This window comes from Mus musculus, chromosome 7 (genome assembly GCF_000001635.26).
Source record: "Mus musculus strain C57BL/6J chromosome 7, GRCm38.p6 C57BL/6J".
NCBI lineage: Eukaryota > Metazoa > Chordata > Mammalia > Rodentia > Muridae > Mus > Mus musculus.
In genome coordinates, this window is record NC_000073.6 from 79,133,226 (window position 1) to 79,149,676 (window position 16,451).

The following is a 16,451-nucleotide window of genomic DNA, read 5'->3' on the forward strand; positions in this document are numbered from 1 at the left end:
CTATTTGACAACCCCTCATCCCTCCCTTCCTTTCCACACTGCACCCTTCCCCCACCCACCATATCCAGTCTACCATAGACCTCTTTCTCTGAAAGCCAGGTTTGTTGGGTTTCTTAAAAAAAAAAAAAAAAAAAAAAAGTCTCCAGCCCAGCACTCCCATTACAAAGAAAATGGAAACTACCAAAGGAGAACCCAGTACCCAAGCCTCGGCCACCTTCTTAGTGAGGGAGAGGGAGGGGAACAGTCCCAGGAACTACCTCTCTGCCAGGCCCTCTCTGGCCCTTCACCAGGTGGCACTGCAGGCCAGATCCAGAGCAGCATAGAAGTGGAGATGACAGGGACATAGTGAGTCAGACTCGGAGGACAGGGAAACCTCCTCCTAACTGCATCCACCCCTAGCGGCCCCACCCCCCACTCCTGCTCTTAAGCTATTTGCAGTCTGGCATGAGAGTGTTGGGCTCAAGAGGACAGGGTTAGAGGTCGAGGCAGGGAGCAGCACCGGGCAGTCTGGCTAGGACAGGGCAATGAGGAGGCACAGAGGGTCCAGTGGAGAACACGAATGTATTTTGGAATCTGCTTGTTAACTTGGGTAGCAAGCCAGCAGAGGTCCCACAGCCAACCTGTCAACCACCCAGAGCCACCGACCTCTCCAGACCCGCCAGTCTCCTTGTCAACTGAGGCTCCAGTGCAAGGGTCAAGAGGCGTCTCAGGAGATAAGAGGCAGGACCTGGTGACCCAAGGGACAGCAAGCGGACGTGGGCCTCTCCTTCCCGGAATGGAACATGGAGGAATGTGTGGTGTGCAGAGAGGGATGGGCAGTCAGGGGCTCCCTTCAGTCCTGAGTCAAGCCCTGGCAGGAAGTTTAGGACTTGGGGTGGTTGGTACAGATAGCCCACATACCCCAACTTCACTCTTCTTCTCTATTCATCTCAGACCTGTCCAACTCCCCCAGAATGCCTGAGAGAAGGGGGCTAGCAGGAGGCCTGTGGGGGCTGCAGGGTGAGGGAAAGGGTGAAGGGCAACTCTGAAATCCCCTGGCCCTTCCTGCCTCCAGCCCCAGTACAATCAGAAGGGAAGGCCAAGAAGGTCGTCAGCCACAGAAGGCAGCAGGGCCTGGGAGGCAGGGCCAGGAGGCCCCTCAGCCTCTGGCCATCCTCATCGTTTGGGCTGGCAGGACTGAGCATTAACAGCCCAGCAGCTCCAGGCGCAGGGTGATGCGGTTATGCCAGGACACTGGAAGGACACGCACGTAGCGAGCCATGAAGGGTTTCTCGAAGATGTTCTTCTTGTGGGAGTTGTTGTCCAAGTTGCCCTGGAAGACCTGGAAACCACTGGAGTGTCAGGAGTAGTGCTCCACAGTCGGCCACCTCCCCCACCCATCAGAAACCCACAGTATCCCAGGAATTGTAGCCGGACAGACACCCACCTTGCTGCTTCCTTGCTCCTCATATACAGTCCACTGCACACCATCATCACTGTGGGCTACCTTGTAGGACGCCACATACTGGATGTGGCCAAAGTCACGGGCCCCCTGGGTGATGATTCCTGTCACTTGCCTCTGAGTGCCCAGGTCAACCTACAGGAAAAAACAACATTGTTCTAGCTTGGAGCCTTCTTCAAGAAGGTGTAAAGACAGACACACTGGGGATGGCCTGCTAGCGCATTTCCTCCTTGTGCTGGCTAGTCCTATGTCAACTTGACACAAGCTAGAGTTATCTGAAAGGAGGGACCCTCAAGTGAGAAAAAAAAATGCCTCTCTATAAGGTTCAGCTGTAAGCATTTTCTCAATTGGTGATTTGTGGGGGAGGGCCCAGACTACTGTGGGTGGAGCCATCCCTGGGCTGGTAGCCCTGAGTTCTATAAGAAAGCAGCCGAGCAAGCCATGTGGAGCAAGCCAATAAGCAGCATTCCTCCAGGGCCTCAGCATCAGCTCCTGCCTCCAGGCTCCTGCCCCATTTGAGTTCCTGCCCTGACTCCCTTCAATGATGAACAGTGATATGGAAGTGTAAGCTGAATAAGCCTTTTCCTCCCCAACTCCTTTTTGGTCATGGTGTTTCATCCCTGCAATAGTAACTCTAAGACACTCTTCCATAAAATGAGCATAAAGCCATGTATGGTGGCTCACCTAAAACCCTATAACTCGGGAGGCTGAGAATGGAGAGGAAGTCCAGCCTGGCTACATAGCAACACCCTGTCTCAAAATACCAAGAACAGAATATATAGTTCAGTGGCACAGCACTGGTCTGGAATGCCCAAAACCCAGAGTTCTATCTCCAATGTGAAGGAAAAAATAAAGACACATAAATAATGCACTTTGACACCCACGAACTCCAGCACGGTAAAGCTCGGTGAAGTGCATTTCAGAAGTTCCAGGCCTTGGCCGACCCTGCCAGCTCCTGCATCAGATGTATGTTGGGGTATGATGGACAGGCCAAGACACCACAGCCTATATGAGTGAGAATTGCTTCTGAAACCTGTCAGGCTGCCTGGAGCAGGTGGCTCTTGATGAACTCAACTCCGACTGAGCACCTCCAGCCCAGGTTTGTCCTTGCCCTATCCTTGAAACTGACCCCTAGACAGGCAGTCCCCAGATCTAGGCTATAAGCTCAGCTCACCCACAACCAGCAGGTAAGCACCACACAATCTTCCAGGACTCAGTTTCCCCATCTGCATTCTCCATTCTCTCCTGAGATTTCCCAGTTACACTGAGCGGGCGAACACATGTGCTTTGCTGAAGTGGTTTAGTCCTAGAGTGCCCTCTGCCATCCTGCCCTGCTGCCCACAGGCAAGCCTTGACACTCTGTGGCAGCTGATGGGGTGGTCCTACTCCCGAGTGTGTGTGTGTGTGTGTGTGTGTGTGTGTGTGTGTGTGTGTGTGTGTATGTGTGTGTAAATATGTGTGTGTAAATATATATATATGTGTGTGTGAGTGTTTATGTGTGTCTGTGAGTGTGTGTACGTGTGAGTATGTATGTGTGCATGTGTGTGTAAGTAAGTGTAGGTGTATGTGTGAGTGTGTGTGTATGTACATATGTATGTATATGTGTGAGTGTGTGTGTGTATGTATGTGTATGTAGTTGTATGTGTGTTTGTGTCTGTAAGTGTGTGTATGTGTGTGTGAGTGGGTGTGTATGTGTATTGTGTAGATGTATATGTGTATGTGCCTGTGAGTATGTGTGTATGTGTATGTGCATGTGTGTGTGTGTGTATGTGTGTGTGCATGTTCATGTTCATGTTCATGTACGTGTGTGAGTGTGTGTGTGTGTGTGTGTGTGTATGTGTGTGTGTGTGTGTAAGCATACCAAAGCAGGATCAAGAGAAAAGGGGTGGCCTGGTTAAAAGAAAAAGAAACAAAGAAAACCAAGGCTTTTCAGGAGATCCCTTGGAGAGCAGACAGGGCTGGGCAGGCTCACAGATCCCACCGCTCTCACCTGCAGCCATTCCTTGGCACTGTTGCTCTGAGCCGTCCAGGCATTGATCTTGCCCTGATTATCCAGCCTTCCCAAGTGGGGGTACCAGCCAAAAGCACGCAGGTTCCATGTCTTGTAGCTGCTGGAGGCTGACATCTGGCTGTCAGGAATTGTGTTATTCTTCAGGCCCAGGGGCTCAGAACATCCTGTGGGCAAAAGGGGCTGTCACCAGTATGTGTAGGTACAAGACGATAAAGGAGAAACGGCTGTGGTTCCTAAACGGCTTTTATTTTGGTTTAGGGTTTGGTTCGGTTTGATTTTTGAGGTAGTATTTTATGTTGCCCAGGCTGACTTAAACTCACTATGCCATCAAGGATGACCTTGGACATCTGGTCCTTGCCTCCACTGCCGGAGTGAAGGAATTACAACCATGCACCCCCACACCTAGGTTATGTGGCGCTGAATGCCGAACCCACGGCTTCTGTCACTCTTACCAACCGAGTGACAACTCAGCTTTTGTTTTTTGAGCTGGATCTAGCTGTGTCACCAAAACTAGCCTTTGAACTCCTGGGCTCAAGAGATCCTCCAGTTTTCAGGAACATCCAGGGCTACACAGAGAACCCAGTCTCAGGGGGAAAAAAAACCTATTAGAAGATCCTCCAGCCTCAGCTTCCTAACATCTGGATGTAGGCCATGATGCCCAACTTAGCATCCTCTTGGACTTCCTATCTGCCTTCCAAGACCAAGTGCTCTCTTAGCCTTGCTTGCTCTCCATTGTCTCTTCACTACAGTCAGCTGGACTCAGCTCCAACCCCACCCCATCCCAACTTGCACCTAGAGGACCACCAAGACCCCCTGACCCACATGGCCAGACTACTCCTAGCACTCCCTCCCTTCCCTCAGGTCACCTCACACAACTGGGTGTTTCCTGGTATCATAGACTTACTTTAGTCACAGAACACACTGAACAAATAAGTAGCTTTCAGCAACCCCATCCTATACATGAGAAAACGGAGGCAGAGAGATGTTGCCCACAACCACAGAGAGGTTGTATCCACATCTCAATAGACCTGATCCTGACCGACACACCGATATGACATCATCCCCCATGCTGGGACCTGTAAAGCCCTGGCCATCCAGCAATGTATAGCAAGCATCCCTACCCTCCAGGGGTTACAGGCTACTGAAGCCCAGGGATTCCTGGAGTTTGGGGGTTGCTTCTGTGCCCTTCCCGAGAGCATTCCTTAAGAGGGCCTTGGCTCACCCCAACATTTCTGGCATGCCGGGCTGTACACCCTGAGAATAGCCTTTGTCCCTGCCCTCTGCCTCCAGGCTCACTCTCAGGAATGGCCGACAAGTTTGCACTCATAGGGCTCCTGGATGAACAGGTAATGCTAGGTAGAAAGGAAAACTCCTGGGCGGATAATTCGAGTCTCTCATACCCTACCGCATCCCCACCCCCATCCCCAGAAAAGCAGAAGAGTGGGTGGGGCAGAGGGGATGAAGAGTCACATTTTCACCTGGGAAGTGTGTCCCCCAAATGCCTGCCTCCCAAACTCGCTGAAGGTGCGGCTGAGCTATCCAATACAAAAGGCTAGACATCATTCTGCTTCCAAAGAGGTTCCTGGGCTGTGAGCTCGTTCATCCTTTGGGCCCAGGACAGGGACATGCTGAGGCAGCCACTACCCTGGGACTACTTTGCAGACATTACTCATTATCCTCATCTCCTAGGAGTGGGACCCTTTACAACCATCCCTGTCCCCTGTCATGAGCCTCCCAGAGAAGGCAAACTAGAGACCATGACCTCAGGATATGCATGCACAAGTCCTTGCCTCTCTGGGGGCCAACTCCTCCCTCCTCTGTGAAGTGAGACCCTCTGTAGCTCTCCACAGACATGGCAGAGCTTATAAACAAGCTGGCCAGGCATGGTGTACCTTCCTGTGATCCTAGCAGGTTGAGGCGGAAGAATTGCACGATCAGGCCAACCTGGGGTGAGGCCCTGGTGTCCTGGAGGCCATAAATGCCCCCAGACAGGGTTGTTATTTTTAGCAGACAGTGTCTTTGGTGATTTGGACTGTATAGCAAAACCCTATCTCTTAAAAATTAAAGAGACACACTCTGGAGATTTAGCTCAGTGACAGAGTACCTGCCCTGGGTAAAATCACTAGAACTGGGGGGCTCAGCGGTTAAGAGCACTAGCTGCTCTTCCAGAAGTCCTGAGTTCAATTTCCAGCAACCACACGGCGGCTCACAACCATCTGTAATGGGATCTGCTGTCCTCTTCTATCTTGTAGGGGTGCATGCAGACAGAGCACTCATACACATACATACATACATACATACATACATACATACATACATACATATTTTTTTAAAACCCACCAGAACTGGAAATTAAACTAAATTAAAAATTCTGCCCCAGCAGCTCCAGAGTAGAGCTGGAAGATGCTGAGAGAGTTGGTCCATGGAGCTCACCACTCTCCAAGCCTCCCTGCACACTCTAGGATGCAGCCCCAGAGACATTCTTATCCTTCAACAAGCCCCAGGACCTTTGTCCTTGCAAGTCTCTACCTAGCATACTCTTTCTAAGATCTTCCTGGGACTGGCTCTTCAGCTGAAGAATCCTACACACACACACACACACACACACACACACACACACACACACTGCTCCCCGCGACCCCATCACTTCCTCCTTCAGACTTCTGGCTGCTAGCTGGCCTTTCTTCTTTTCTCTTCTTTATAATATGCGCCTGAGAGTTTAGGCACCGTATCTATTTATCTGTGTGTTAGCCTGGGTTGCTGTAGAAGCACTGCATGTGTGCAGTACATGGAGGCCAGAAGAGAGCACTGGGACCACCCGAACTGTCCTTCCTCGTGGTTGTGAGCCACCTGATGTGGGCGCTAAAAACCAACCCAAGTCCTCTGGTACAGCAGCAGGTGCTTTGAACTACTCAGCCATCTTGCCCGCCCCCTTCCTTTCCTTTCATTTGCTAATCTCACCTCTGACTCCCTAGAGAGAACAAAAGTAAAAGTTTCATGAGGTCAAAGGTCTCACTTGTTCTTTCCTGGGATCTAAGTATTTAGGGGAAACTTAGTAACTGTCTAAATTAAACAGTTAATTTACCCAAGACACTGTCTGCTAAAAATAACAACCCTGGTCTGGGAAGCCTTGTGAACTCCCAGGACACCTGGGCCTCACCCACTCACATGTACAGTGCACAGACACACAGACACACACACACAGACACACACACACACACATTTGCATCATCACTCTCCAGCTAACAGCCTGGATTACAGAGAAAGGTGGGAAGGAGGCAGAGGGCACAGCTCTTCATTCTCTGTTATGACTCTCAGATTGCCCCACCCCAAGATTTAAATCACTCAGGACTACACTATCCTGGCAACTTAAGAGAACCAGAGGCCTCAAGCCAGCAGTGAAGGCTGGGTGACCCCAGGGAGCAGTGGCCAAACCAGACTGAGTTCTGTCCTTTGCCAGATAAGGAGTCACATGAAGCAAAAGGCAATGGCCCTGGGAGCAGGATAACCTTCCTGGCAAAAATCAATATTCTAAAAGATACTTGTGTGTCTCTCTCTCTGATTATCAGACTACTGAAACAATGGCTGCCAACAGATGCAAATATACCCAGGAATCCCGTGCCTGGAGAAGGGGGAACCTGCCTCCCTGAAGGTTTTATACATTCTAACAACTTGCCAGACCAGGATGAGACAGAAGCCCAGGCAATGATGAGTCAGCAGTGGGCGGGACAACAACTCAGGACTGCTTAGACATGCGTGTCCCTGGCCCTCTACTTAAACTTTCAACACAGTTCAGGACCCCAAAGATGGACTTGAAGAGACTACTGGATCTGTGTCCATCTTCCCTTATATGTCCATATTCCCACGTTTGACCATTAATTTAGTTGTTTCAATTGGCTTCTTGAGCACAAGGGCCAAGTTTGACTTCTTACTGGCTTAACTCTATACTTTTAAAAGGGAAGGGAGTAGGCTTGATGACATATGCCTTTAATCCCAGCACTCGGGAGACAAAGGCACAAGGACAGCCTAGTCTACACAGTGAATCTCAGGACAGCCAGGGCTATGTAGAGCGATCCTATCTCAAAACCAAAACAAAACAAAATAGACCGGGGCTTGGGTGTGGCTCAGTAGTGGCACCTATGGCTAGTATTCACAAACCCCTGAGTCGCTAGCACTTAAGGGGGGAAAAAAACAGTGAGACCCAAAACTCAGCTCTAGGTGGTATCTAAAATGCAGAAACAGGAAACAGTGCCATTGAAGGGAAAGAAGGCACAACCGACTATTCCAAGTATTCTGGCTTCCAGCGGGTCTGGGGCGAGCTCTCCAGTCCAGCAGAGCCAGCCCTGTAGTTACCCCATGTGGCCAGCAGGTGGCGCCATGGCTGCAAAGAGAAACCAGCCTCAAAAGAGACAGTGGGGCTTTAACTAGATGGCAGGATTGGTCAGAAGGTCCACTTCAGAGAGTAATCTCCCTGGTTCAGCAGCAAATCTGTCCCTTTCTAGTCCCCCTGTCTGTAGAAGCACCAAACTCCAAGCTCGATAGTCCTAGAAGCACCTGCATGCTGACACAACGCAGGTGGCAGACGCAGGGAAAGCTCTATGCTTGCACCTCCCGGCTGGGTATCTCGGATGAATAATGCAGCCAGGTGTCCTTCCATCCATTCATTCATTCATCCCTCATCAAAGATTTACTAAGCACCCACGTGTTTGAGGCCCTGGGAACACAGCAACAAAGAAAACAGACAATCCCCCTGCAGTGGTAGAATTCACTGCCTATTCTAGAAGCACCAGGAACCAAAATAAGCAGAAATACTGAGATGTGAAATGACCATCCAAAATGCCCAGAGCAATGGACTGGCATGGCAGACAGCACATAACTGGAACTCCCAGGCGGGACGCAAGGGGTCAGTCTCCACGGTAGCCCCTGAGCAGCTCACAACATCAGAGGAAGCTTCATCTCGGACTCACCGTGCAACTCACAGCCCAGGAGCTCGAAGCGGAGGGTGCAGCCGCGGTGGCACGAAACAGGGTACAGCTTTATGTACTGTGCCTCCAGAGTCGGGTTGAACATGTTAACCTTCAGGCTGTTGTTGTCCAGGTTACCCAAAAACTCCTAGAAGAGAAGGGGGAGGGCTGGAGGAGGAAGCGCGTTTGCCTCTTCCCCTTCGTGCCTGAGAGGCCATCAGTGGGTGGAAGAACAGCCTCCACCGAGCCCACATAGACTGAGCCTGCAGCCCTGGCTTTGACTGTCCACCACCACCATCAGAACAGTGTCCCTGTCACCTTCTTCTTGGTCATCGCAGGGCCTGGGCATAAACTCCAGCTCACGTGGGGCTCTCTAGAGGGCCTCTCTCTGTGTACATCCTCCAAAGACTTTATGAAAACAGCAGTACAGAACTGTGTGGTATCTGTGCTGTAAACGGTGCCCACTTTGTTAATTACACCTTCACAACTGTACACTGTAGCCCTGAAATGTTCAGAATGGAGCCCAAATCTACCACAACCACCACCGCTTCCAGGGCAGGGCACTACTACTCTGAGCCTCTATCGGGTGAGACTGCATCCTGCAACCACAGAACATCAACATGATCAAGGTCTATCCATGTCTACATACCAAGGGACACTGGGAGATTCACCCCAACCCTACCACTCAGGCTTCTCTTGCTTCTCAATCAGTGCTAGACTTTTAGGGGTCCTGACTTTAGACTCCTCTCCTTAGACCCACCTTGTCTCCACCGCTTTCATCCTGGATGAACTCAAACTTGCGTCCGTCGAGGCTGTAAGCCACCTTGAAGGTCTTCAGGTACTCCGCCCTCCCGGCACGGCTGGCACCCTGCGTCATCACACCTGATACCCGCATCTTCCGCAGAAGGTTCACCTGGACCCCGAGGCAAGAAAGATGGGTCTCCTCATCATCAAGTTCCTCCCAACCAAACCCAACGGGCTAGCTCACTGGGTTCTTTCTCCAAGGGGCTGGTTTTTCTCCCGAGGTTCTGGAGCCTACGCTCTGAAAAGCCCAAGTTCCAAGACCCCAAGAGGCCTATGGGTGCCAAAGCCCCTTTATCAAAGGCCATCTCCTCTCATAATTTGCCCACTGGCTCCAGGCCCAAGGCTGCCCTCCATATATAGACACATCACTCGTGGTCACCTCTCTTTGTGTTCCCTATCACCCTACCCTATGTTCTTTCCTACCTGGATCCAGGGCTTGCTATCATAGTTGCTGGCTGTCCAGGCATTGACGATCCCTGTGCGGTACAGACGAGCCAGCTCCGGGCCCCAGCGCTGCAAGCCCATGAAACCCATATACACAGACGAGGCGGAAATCTGTGAATCAGCAATGGCGCCCCCTTCCATGCCCAGCTGTGTAGAACAACCTGCAGGGAGACAGTGACCATCGGGAGCCTAATCCAAAGTTCCACGGCCCGGTTATGTCCACGGGACAAGAGGAGAAAAAACAACGTGGCCTCTGATGAGGACCTAGAGACAGAGAGAACCTCAGACCCTCACTCAGAGCAGATAACACCAAGGGACACCGACAGCAGATGGAAGAGAAGACATCACGGGAGACACGGGAGACAAGGAGCCAGCAGAGTTAACTCACGGGAGGCTAGGTTGTTGGAAAGATCGGGGGTGGGGGCCGGGGTGGGGACGGCAGTATTGGGGACGGCTGTGGTGAACATGTATTCTCCATCCAGGTTGTAGTAGTTGGTCTCTGGTAGGAGAGAAAAGCAGGATGACCTCTTCTTCCACATCCCTAGCCCTGGCTCGCCCAGGAGGAGTGGCTTTGGGAGCAGAGTGGCCTTGGACAGTACGGAACAGCGAAGGTAACTCCACACAAAGCAGGCTTTTCGTCATCTTCTTAGCGCGTGTGTAGTACTGGGGACTAAACTTGAACAAGCTAGGTGAGGCTTCTACCATTGAGCTACATCCCCAGTCCTTACTGCTTTGAGACAGGGACACTCCCAGTTGCCCATGCTAGCCTTGGACCTGTGAGTTCTCCTGCCTTGGCCCCAATTAGAGGCTTTTGGCATCGCACCTGCCTCTCCATGGTACTTTGTAGAATCCCCCTCAGCAGCTTTCTGAGGAGAGTGTAAGGAGCACTCTGCTCTCTTCTGGATCCTTTGCACCTTTGACCACCAAGTCCTTACCCACCCACCCATACGTATGTTAGCACGTCCCCAGCCACAGCCCCATCACCTTTGTGTAACCAGTAACGTGATACCAGAAACTCAGGATATCCATCAAGCCTGTTGGCAAGAGGACCTTTCCATCCCTCTGAAAACCTACAGCGGGTACCCAGGCTTCTGCTACCAGGAATAACCTACAGGACTCTAGTAGTGAAGGCTCGTCCCGAGCAGCTGCTACCAATCTTACAGAGATGGTAAGATGTCAACTGGAGCTGGACGTCCAAGATCTGGGCCAGGTCAGCCAGCTGATGCCTCATACCTACCATCTTCACACCCCAAGGGACCCAAAGGTGCAGCCTTGGCATTGGCACCAGAAACAGTGTAACAAGAAGAGTGCAGTCCCTCTGCCCCCCTCACTCCTGCAGCCTGTGTGGGCACCACCTACCCTCTGTTCCAGGTGCCACAATCCAGCCTAGAGCCAACTCTAGACCTGGCAGCCCAGAGAAGGCTGCGTAGCTAATTCACACCCAGATACACCATGGTTAGCCCGGCTCCACTCGGTAATTAGCAGGCTTGCCTGGCTCCACCCAGCCTTCCACCTGCCTTAGCAATCAGGAGCTCCCCTATCCTCCCCCTACAGATCTTAAGCTCATCTGGCTTTGGTCCAGCCTTCAAAGACCAGGCCTTTGCTCTGTCTCCTTAAGTCAGGGCCATCCCAGGGACTCTGCCTATATTCTCCCATCCTGGGGCCCAGCCCACATGTAGTCGACCCAGCTGGCTCCTTCTTCTATAGTCCCCAGGATGTCCACTTCCTGACCTAGAGAGCTGAAAACTGGACCCCTCACTCACACACACACACACACACACACACACACACACACACCTTCCTCCCTCCCTTATCTGAACACAGCCCTTCCCATGTGACACAGGGCAAGAAAAGCCCTGCTATGCTGCTTAGGGCAGAGTTGGGGGCAGCATGTTGAACTATCACCAGCAATGTTAGCTGGTGCTCACCCAGGGCCCTCTGGAGCCCAGGAGATAGCCAAACAGGTCAGACAGGTCAGCTCCTCCCTATATACCAGGCTTCTAGCCTTCCTATAGCACAGGACAACACAGCCTCCCTCCCCCTCCTCCCTGACCCCTGTGAGCTGGTCTTGGCTCCAAGTTAAACAGCATACCTGTTTCTTCTTGGGGGTGAACAGAGTCCCAAGACTTAACTCTGACATTGTATATCTCCAGGACATGGCATTCCCATGACCTCGGTCCCCACACTCTCATTCCCCACAACACCAGGCCTGGCCTGAAGTCCCAAGAGAAAAAGCTAGGTGTGAAGCCTGGTACGGGACAATGACACGCTCTCTGAACTCTGCCCATTCCTCGGTCTCCACAGAGGCAGCCTCCCTGCAAGTGCCTGTGCCCAGCAACAGGCCCCCCAGTGCTTACCGGTTTCACAGTGGATGCCCGAGTAGCCCACAGGGCACTGGCAGATGTATTCGGTGAAGATGTCCCCACGCTGTGTGTCCAAAGTCACCAGACATTTGGCATCATTGTAGCAAGGGTTTGGGGAGCATGGTCCTGAAAGCGAGGAGACACATCAGATGAAGAGGTGGTCTAAAAAGGGCTGGGAACACAGCAAAGGGCAGCACGTGACCCAGCCTCCAGCGATCCATCCAAATGAGTCTCTTTTCTTCCCCGCCACCACCATCCTGGACCCAAGAGGGTCTCTGAAAGGATCAGTTTGCCCACATACTGAAATCATTGGAACAAGGGCTACCCACTTGGAAGAGACAGGGGAGGCAGGCCATGGGGAGCAGGTACCTCTCTCAGTCTCATTGCACACAAGGCCTGTGAAGCCTTCAGGGCAGAGGCAGTAGATGTCATTGTCTTGGCCCGTCAAGCAGGTGCCACCGTTCAGGCACAGGCTGGAGTCACAGAAGTCACCTGCAACCACAGACCAAACATGATCATTTGGTAAGCACTTAAGAGTCCCGCTACCAAAAAAAAAAAAAAAAAAAAAAAGAAAAGAAAAGAAAAGAAAGAGTCCCACTACCATGTGCACATGCTGGGCCCCTGAGACAGAAGTTAGCTGTTATTCTATCCTCAAGAAACCATCGAGACTAGGGATATAGCTCAATGGTAGCACGTGTCAAGCATTGCAGAGTCCTAGGCACCTGTACTCAGATGCACTTGCCCACACAGAGATATGTATACATAATTTGTAAAAACAAAACAAAACGCAAACAAACACAGGGCTGGAGAGATGGCTCAGTGGTTAGGTGCACTAACTGCTCTTCCAGAGCAGTTCCAGAGGTCCTGAGTTCAATTCCCAGCAACCACATGGTGGCTCACAACCACCTGTAAAGGGATCCAATGCCCTCTTCTGGTATGTCTAAGGAGAGTGACAGTGTACTATCACATACATTAAAAAATAAATAAACAAACAAACAAACAAACAAATAAATCTATCTTTAAAAATAAAAATAAAAAATAGATAAAACAAATCTTAAAATCGGCTAGAGAGATGGCTCAGCGATTAAGAGCACTTATTGCTCTGGCAGAAAACCCTCACACACATATATAGACAATAAAGCAAATACATTTTATTTAAAGCTGATGACAAGGGACTAGAAAATAATATTCTAGAGAGAAGCAGACACACTGAGGACATGGCACGTTCGGGAATGGTTCAGGTGTGACTGAACTCAGGCCAGAATGAGAGGGGCCTTAAGGATGACAAGTTTAGACTTTGTATGCTGCAGTCTGTCAATAACTTTTTAGCCTTCCCAGGCAATGGCTGACAAGTCTCAGACACGCCCCACCACCGCGCGCACGAGCATGTGTGTGTGTGTGTGTGTGTGTGTGTGTGTGTATCTCCCTCTCACTCTGTCTCTGTCTCCCTCTCAGTTTATGTGTTTCTGTCTCTGTGTGTGTGTCTGTCTGTCTGTCTGTCTCTGTCTCTCTGTGTTTGTGTGTTTCTCTCTCATCGCTCCATCTCTGCCTCCGTCTCTGTCTCCATCTCCCCCCCCCCCCTCAAGCCAGACTGAAGTCTGAATGGCAGAAGGCTGAAAGGCGTAGGACAAGGCTGACAGGTTAAGAAGTGCAGGTCTGGCGGCAGCAGATGCAGCAGATGCAGCTTCCAGGCTGAATGATGAGGAAGCACATTGGCACACTGGGGCAAAGGGAAGAAACACGAGCAGGTGAATCTGAGAGGCTCTGTGAATCGTGAACTGAAGAGATGGAGGAAGGTTGGAGAGATCACTGGAGCTTTGAGGGCGCCTTGGGTGACAGATGTGCACTGTCAACCAGAACGGAGAAGACAGAAAGAGGGGTGGGGTAAGCTGGGGCTGAGATCACCTATCCTGTGATCTGATGGACAATACACAGCTCAGCCAAGCAGCTGGCAAACCCCACCCTGTCGCCATGCCCAAACAGGGACTGGAAGCACCCTGGCTCCGAAGCTCACCTCACTCCCATCTGTCCCAGGTACCCTGACACTGGCACCAACCAGTGAACAGCTGCTTCCCAGGTCTGCTGTACCCAAAGAGGGCCCTTTGTACTACTAGACTTCACCCCAAACTCGGCACTGGACTCGAACCTAAGAGATCTCTTCTCCTCCCCACAGCTGCCCACCCAAGGCCCTCCAGAAAGCTCAAGCCCCCTCCCCTACCCCCACCTCCCCCGGGAGCTCAGGTTCCCAAGCTGGAGGCAGGCAACACCATTAATGAGCACCAGCCCACACAGCTTCACCTCAGCAAGAGCCCTAAGGCGCTGTGGCAGAACTATTAGTCACTTGCTTTAAATAGCAGGTTAATCCCTTCTGACCTGGAAGGGCACAGTCACAGCCTCACGTGGAGGTTCTGGATAGGCCAAGGCCTAGGCACCCAATACCAACAAGGGCCCCGCTTTCAGCCTTCCCTACACCTGCACCAGGAACCAAACCAAGGGTTCAGAGAGGAAATCAGAAAGTGGAAGGTGGCCAGAAGCAGTGGCGTTGGGACTGAGGCTGGCCACCTGCATATGAGACCAGGAGAGGCCAGCTCCTCTAAAAATCCTATGGGATTTCAGGGTCCTTCTCTGGGAAGTGTCTCCAGGAACATTTGGCCAGGGTGCAGGTTGGGGGGGGGGGGGCAAAGAGGAGGGGTGGAAAGGGTCAGAGGAGACCCAAGCATCTTTCCAGCTGAGTGGACAGACCAGGAGTTTCCAGGTCGTGGAAGCTTGGGGCACCCAATGCCTTCAGCTCCAACCCCGAGGTCAGATCCTGTGCTGGGCGACAGAACACAGCTGTGATCTCTCCTGCCTGTGATCACTCCAGTCCCGCCGCCAGTCCCGTTTCTATGAGAAAGGATTTAGGGGCTGCCCCACGTGGGCACTGCTTTTTCATGATGAACTCTCTCCAGCAGCATCCCGCAAGAAGCCCAGACGTCTACTGGGGACCTCAGAGCAGAGGAGGAGGAGGAGGAGGAGGAGGAGGAGGAGGAGAAGGGTTAGGGGAGATAAAGCAGCTGGCCAAGGTCAGCCGGGGGCAGGAAGCCCTTTTCTAAGTTCCAGACCAGCCCCACCTACAAGCCAGTCTCTCGCACTGACCCCTCTGTCATTCCTTCCCTTATCTGATCAAACACCAACAAGTGGGACACAAAAGTTCATTGGATTCTCTAACCAGGCGGGTTCAGGACAGAGTTTCAGGTAACGTTAGCTTGAGTTGTACCCGCACAAGAGTCCTAGACTCTCCCAAATTGTTTGGATTGGAAAGCAGACACAGTTCGGTGGCCTCACTTTACAGACGCGGTAAAAAAGAAAGAGGCACGACGCAGCGGATTCCTTTGTTATGTGTAAGTCACATCCCTGAGGGGGCCGGGGGGGGGGGGAGGCCAGGCTGTCACCGGGTGTCCAGGGTCACCACTCAGTGCAAAAGCTACTTATCACAGCCCCAAGGCCCCAGGGCAGAGAGCACAGAGGCACGTTCGCCTCTCCTACCCCTGAGCGTCCCCCTCCAGGCTCTGCTCAAGTTTGTCAACAGTAGGAGTAGAGGGAGGGCGTCGCTGAGAACTTCCGAGCGGCGGGCAGAACAGGGGCGAGGCCAGAGGGACTCACCAGACGCGGCGAAGAGGCCAGAGGCGCAGAGTAGCATGCCGCACAGCGCGGCCAGCACACGGGAGACCTGCATGCTGCGGGACGCGGGAAAAGGTCCACGCGCTCTGATGCTGGGACTCGAGAGTTCCTGCGTCCGCTCCTCTCACTCCGGAATAAATCAGGCGCCTCAGCTCCGCCCACTGGCCCAAGGGCTCCGCCCCGTACAGCCCCGGGCGGACTCTGGGCGGAGCTCCGAGACCACAGTGGGAAGAGGGAGGGCTGAAGTGGGGGGTCCAGTGCCTCAGCCTCCCGGCGAGCCACGCCCTGATGCCGCTGCCAGTCCTCAGCCTGAGGCCAGGCCCCGGCTTCCTGAATAGACTGGACAGGGGGAAATTGCTCAGGAGGAATTTTAACAAGTGGCTGGATAATGGAGTGCTTTCCTAAGCATGCTGGAGACCCTAGATTCGATCCCCAACCCAGCAAAGATAAATAAAATAAAATAATCCAGGAGTGGTGGTGGCTCACGCTTGTACTCCCAACTGTTAGGAAGCTGAATCAGGAGGATCAGACAGTTCCAGATCGGATCCCCAGAGTGGGCTCCATCCATATTGAGTTCCAGACTAGTCTGGGCTATAGAATGGGACCCTGTTTCCTAAATGTGTGAGTTTATTGATTATTTGTTGTTTAGTTAATTAAAAATAACTGTTTAGAGTTTAAATGCTAATTCTTATCTGTAATCAGAGAACAGCAAATTCAGGCTACAATGAGTACAGTGTTTCCTCCTTTATCAGATCGGCAAGTGT

General features: G+C 52.0%; 1 protein-coding gene across 2 annotated transcripts; it reads right to left on the reverse strand.

The window, feature by feature from the left end:
• Window positions 1–542: 542 nt before the first annotated feature.
• Window positions 543–15,835, reverse strand: Mfge8 (milk fat globule-EGF factor 8 protein). Of its 2 annotated transcripts, NM_008594.2 has the most exons (10): window positions 15,670–15,835; window positions 12,397–12,519; window positions 12,022–12,153; window positions 10,053–10,163; window positions 9,644–9,825; window positions 9,177–9,329; window positions 8,420–8,564; window positions 3,432–3,616; window positions 1,427–1,576; window positions 543–1,321 (listed from the first exon to the last, which is right to left on the reverse strand). In NM_008594.2, the coding sequence occupies exons 1-10, from the start codon at window positions 15,740–15,742 to the stop codon at window positions 1,184–1,186; spliced, it is 1,392 nt and encodes a 463-aa protein (NP_032620.2). In that variant the 5' UTR covers window positions 15,743–15,835; the 3' UTR covers window positions 543–1,183. The 2 variants fall into 2 exon arrangements, with proteins under 2 accessions (NP_032620.2, NP_001038954.1); NM_001045489.1 differs by lacking the exon at window positions 10,053–10,163.
• Between the last annotated feature and the right edge of the window lie 616 nt (window positions 15,836–16,451).

Excerpts from the sequence above, each read along its gene's own strand:
- Mfge8 (NM_008594.2), bottom strand. The coding sequence starts at position 15,742 with ATGCAGGTCTCCCGTGTGCTGGCCGCGCTGTGCGGCATGCTACTCTGC. Across the intron at positions 3,617-8,419 it reads CCTGGGCTGTGAGTTGCACG|GATGTTCTGAGCCCCTGGGC; the intron begins GTGAGTCCGAGA and ends TTTTGCCCACAG. Across the intron at positions 1,322-1,426 it reads AGGAGCAAGGAAGCAGCAAG|GTCTTCCAGGGCAACTTGGA; the intron begins GTGGGTGTCTGT and ends AGTGGTTTCCAG.